This window comes from Sinocyclocheilus rhinocerous, unplaced genomic scaffold, assembly GCF_001515625.1.
Source record: "Sinocyclocheilus rhinocerous isolate Xijiao unplaced genomic scaffold, SAMN03320098_v1.1 scaffold232, whole genome shotgun sequence".
Taxonomy (NCBI): domain Eukaryota; kingdom Metazoa; phylum Chordata; class Actinopteri; order Cypriniformes; family Cyprinidae; genus Sinocyclocheilus; species Sinocyclocheilus rhinocerous.
Window position 1 is genome coordinate 1,254,615 of NW_015641295.1, and position 3,895 is coordinate 1,258,509.

At 40.3% G+C, this 3,895-nt stretch overlaps 1 protein-coding gene across 3 annotated transcripts in view; it reads right to left on the reverse strand.

Annotated features, from left to right (window-relative positions):
* The window catches only part of LOC107754764 (cAMP and cAMP-inhibited cGMP 3',5'-cyclic phosphodiesterase 10A-like), a 79,333-nt gene extending 76,043 nt beyond the window's left edge, over positions 1 to 3,290 (reverse strand). For all 3 annotated transcript variants that reach the window (XM_016571346.1, XM_016571347.1, XM_016571345.1), the window contains exon 1: positions 2,860 to 3,290. In XM_016571346.1, coding sequence (XP_016426832.1) covers positions 2,860 to 2,923 — 64 coding nt within the window. In that variant the 5' untranslated portion in view covers positions 2,924 to 3,290. The remainder of the gene's footprint in view (positions 1 to 2,859) is intronic.
* Between the last annotated feature and the right edge of the window lie 605 nt (positions 3,291 to 3,895).

Sequence of the window (3,895 nt, forward strand, 5' to 3'; positions counted from 1 at the left end):
AAAACGCAATAATTTTTTTTTTTAGGGAAAAAAAAAAAAACGTCTCGTATAAGTTGCATTTTCAGAAATAATAGCGGCATGCCTAATAATGTTATAATGTACCAACATTATGAACACTATAGGATATTTTAGTTCCCCTCACTTTACAACAAATCCTTTAAATTTAACCGTATCAGAACAGAATAAGAATTTAAAAATATATAATTCTAATGGATAAATATAATTGCAGTATATAATAATATATGCTTAGCAATAAACATGCCAAAACAAATTAATTTATAAAGAAACGTAAGGTAAAGTTTCTTTCTCTCAGGCACAAATCCAAATGTGTCCATATTCGCGATGTAGCTGAAGCTAAACTATTAGGTAAAATAGGCTTTGTAGTTCACGTGCGTTCCAGTATCGACGGAAAAATATCATAATGAGCAAAAATATGCTACAGTGGAGCGGGTCTCACGCCGAACGGCACGGTGAACGGCTGTTGTTTCAGATGAATGCAGTAGCTTAGTGTGCGCGTGAGGCGCCGGCGCGATCAAACAGCTGTTCTTTCTAAATGCAGCACCGTTCTTATTTCGCTCTGCGTAACCTGAACGAAAAAAAAATATGTTTTTGCTAAGAACAACCGAAATGAAAACATTTTGCTTTTAATCTGTGTATTTAACAGCCTGGGAGACCTTCCCAGGGCAGTACCTTGCCTCACCGACTAAAATCAGGGCGCCCACTACGGAGACGGCACCAGAGGTGAGGGGGCACGGTGACCGAGGTGGCCGGGCCGGGCCCCCTCAGGCCCCCCCATGGCGCCGACGCTGCGTCAATGCCTTTACGGTGTCACTTCACTTAAATAAATAAAACTATCATCAGATACACAGAAATCCAAAAATCTTCACCACAAAACGCCATAATAAACGTCTGATTTAAATTGAAATTGTGACTTGAAGACATATATAGTAGAATGTACTTCTTAAAATAAATAAATAAATAAAAACAATAGTTTATTAAAACATTATCTTTGTTATTGTCCTTGCATTATTTTCCTATTGACACTGTAAAGCTGCTTTGACACAATCTGTATTGTATAAAGTGCTATATAAATAAAGGTGACTTGACTTGAAGAATATCACAATTTTTCATCCATGTGTTAATTTAAACTGTAAACTCTGTTGTGCAGTATTTTGTTTCCCAAAAACTGAAAGGAATTGTTCAAATGTCATTGTAATGCTTTAAAAAAATAATGAAATAGTTAATACTTTGTGCATTAATTTCATTACCACCATTTTGGTAATACATTTGTATTAAAACACAAAATACAGAATCCAGAAAAAGTCAAATAAAAAACACAGAATTTGAGAAACAATTAAACAGAACGTGGAGGCAAAAAATTAAACAGATTTCATGGGGCCCTCCTTATGCACAACTACCATAGGCAATTCATGTATGACAATAGGTTTCTAAGGTGTTTTGAGTGTTTTTTGCTTGTTGCTGTGGTTGCTGCATAGGGTGTCAAAAGAGCCCACCCACAATTATGATATTCTGGACTGGAATGTAAACTTACAGGATATTTCCTAACAATGTACTATCAAGCAAGCCTGATTTCTAATGAAAGTAATATCACACTCCTCAACAAGCCATATGATTTGAGCAATCACTCATGTCTGTAGCACAAACCGTGTAGGGTGAGTTATGTCCCAGATGTTACTATTTAAGGTTAGAGATTTGTTTAAATCCCCAATTCTGAGTATGAGAAACAGTAATAGTGATATTTGACCTAGCAAACCCCACTAATAAAAAAATCTTATTGAGGCAAAACTCAGGAATGCATTTACTAGCAAAACAGTGCTTTGTAACTAAACAAAAAAAAATTTTATATAATAAAACATGCTAATTCTTAGCCTTGACAAGGTCATGAACGCTATATTATCAGAGTACATATCTGTTCTTTATAGGGTTGAGAATCAGTTCTAATTCACCACAGCAATTGAAATTGTTTTAGTTGATGATAGAACTAGAGATCGATTGGCCAGGGATCGGAATCGGCCGATTTTCCTCATGATTGGCCCGGATCGGTGATTGGTCGGTCAGTCTCACTTCTTTCCAATTTCGAGCCGATCTGTTTTGTTACCAGCGGCACAGGCAATAACATCAGCCGCGCATTCTCACTCTCATCTCTCCCTTCTCTCTCACACACGTTTCATTTGCTCCGGTTAAATAGTGCTTGTATTGCGCATTATTTTAGTCATTCCCGCAGGTTTCGCGCTTATACCAAACGCGCGCGCACCACCACTGTTCTATATTAGTGGAGCGCACAATCCGCGCTCAGTCTCAAACAGCTTGTGAGCCACAAATACCAAAATGAGTGGCTAACTGTGCTAAAACGCTCAAATACATACAAAATTATGTCAAAATGCCCGTTTTGGCCGGTATCCAGTTAAACACAGTCAGTTTTGGAACATTAAATAGTTAAAAAGTTAAAAAGAGAACGCATGTTGTCTAACAGTATATTGGGTCCGTGGATAAACTCTTAAATGGACCGCAGTCCAATATTCCTACTGCTGTCTGTCATGTTAATCAAAGAACAATTTGTTCTTATTTTATTACTGACTTTTTACATGTGTTTTTTATGAAAATAAAACTTTGCGTTGAAGAAAAGTAGATCAATTATATAAACAACTTAACTGTAATAGACATAATCATTCACACGCAGCCGTTGCGCAAATATTGCCAGCCAAACTTCACGTTGGAAAATAAATTCAAAAGTTTGCCAATATGCAGCCGCAACGCAATGCAAGTGCGCAACAGAAACGTTACATTTTGCGACACCCTTTCTTACTAGTACGCAAGGGAAATAATAAGTATACCTACTTGAGCCAAGGAAACAGTCCGTAAACCTTCGGAAACAGCTTGTGGAAGGCGGACCATCTTCCATGTCTGACCGCAAGCGAGTAATGATAACTCTTGATATGATATGCGTCTAGTTTAATGTCGACCCGCTGTTATAAATGAAACGATCCGACTCTGAACCGCCGGATGACATCAAAGCGCGTCAAGTCTGTATGGAGCGCCGTGTTTTACGCGCCCCGTATGCGCACTGTAGGCTAGTGTCTACGTCCAGTATGCAGACGCGCCACGTCCTCTTCTCCTAGTATAACGTTGGGAAAATGAAGGCAAGAGGCGAAGAGAAGAGGGCTCGTCTCGAGTGGAGCCGGAGAACGGCACTGAGAGCGGCGGCGTTCGCGTATCTCCTCCCCGGCTGCGCCGCACTCTGGCGCAGCTGCTCTGCTCCGGACTGCTGTAGTGTGTTTTCCCACTGCTCGGGGGGGGGAATGGGGGCGTCATTTCTCAGGGTTGGACATCCTCTTATGTTATAGTGTCGAGGCAGGACGTTGGGGACTTAATATGAAAGCAGCGTGTAAGGACAAGTGGGTGTTTATGTGTGCTTCCACTAGAGGCCATTCTCCATTATAAAGACATGTTGGTGCATTTAGGGTTCTTCTAAGTACATACAGTTCGGATTTGTTTCTTTGGCTTCTAGATCTCAGTCACCGAGAGTATTTTGACACGGGTAATACCGTTTGTGCTAAAAATCACGCAGTCAGGAGCCATAAACCACCGCATATATTGTGTTGAGGCAGGCGGCAGAACTGGAGAATTCAACTGTTTGCTGCTGCGCTCTGACGTCAGCACGCGTCAATGACTGTGTGTGTGTGTGAGAGAGAGAGAGAGAGCACTCGTGTGTGTGTGTGTGTGTGTGTGTGTGTTCTGTGGGTTGAGGACAAACCTCAGTTTTTCGTTTTGGCACAGCTTACTAATGACAAACTACTCCTGCAGCAACGGCGTTTTTCCCCTCCAAAGATGTATATCTATATGAATATATAAAGTATAAATAGACCACTGTACC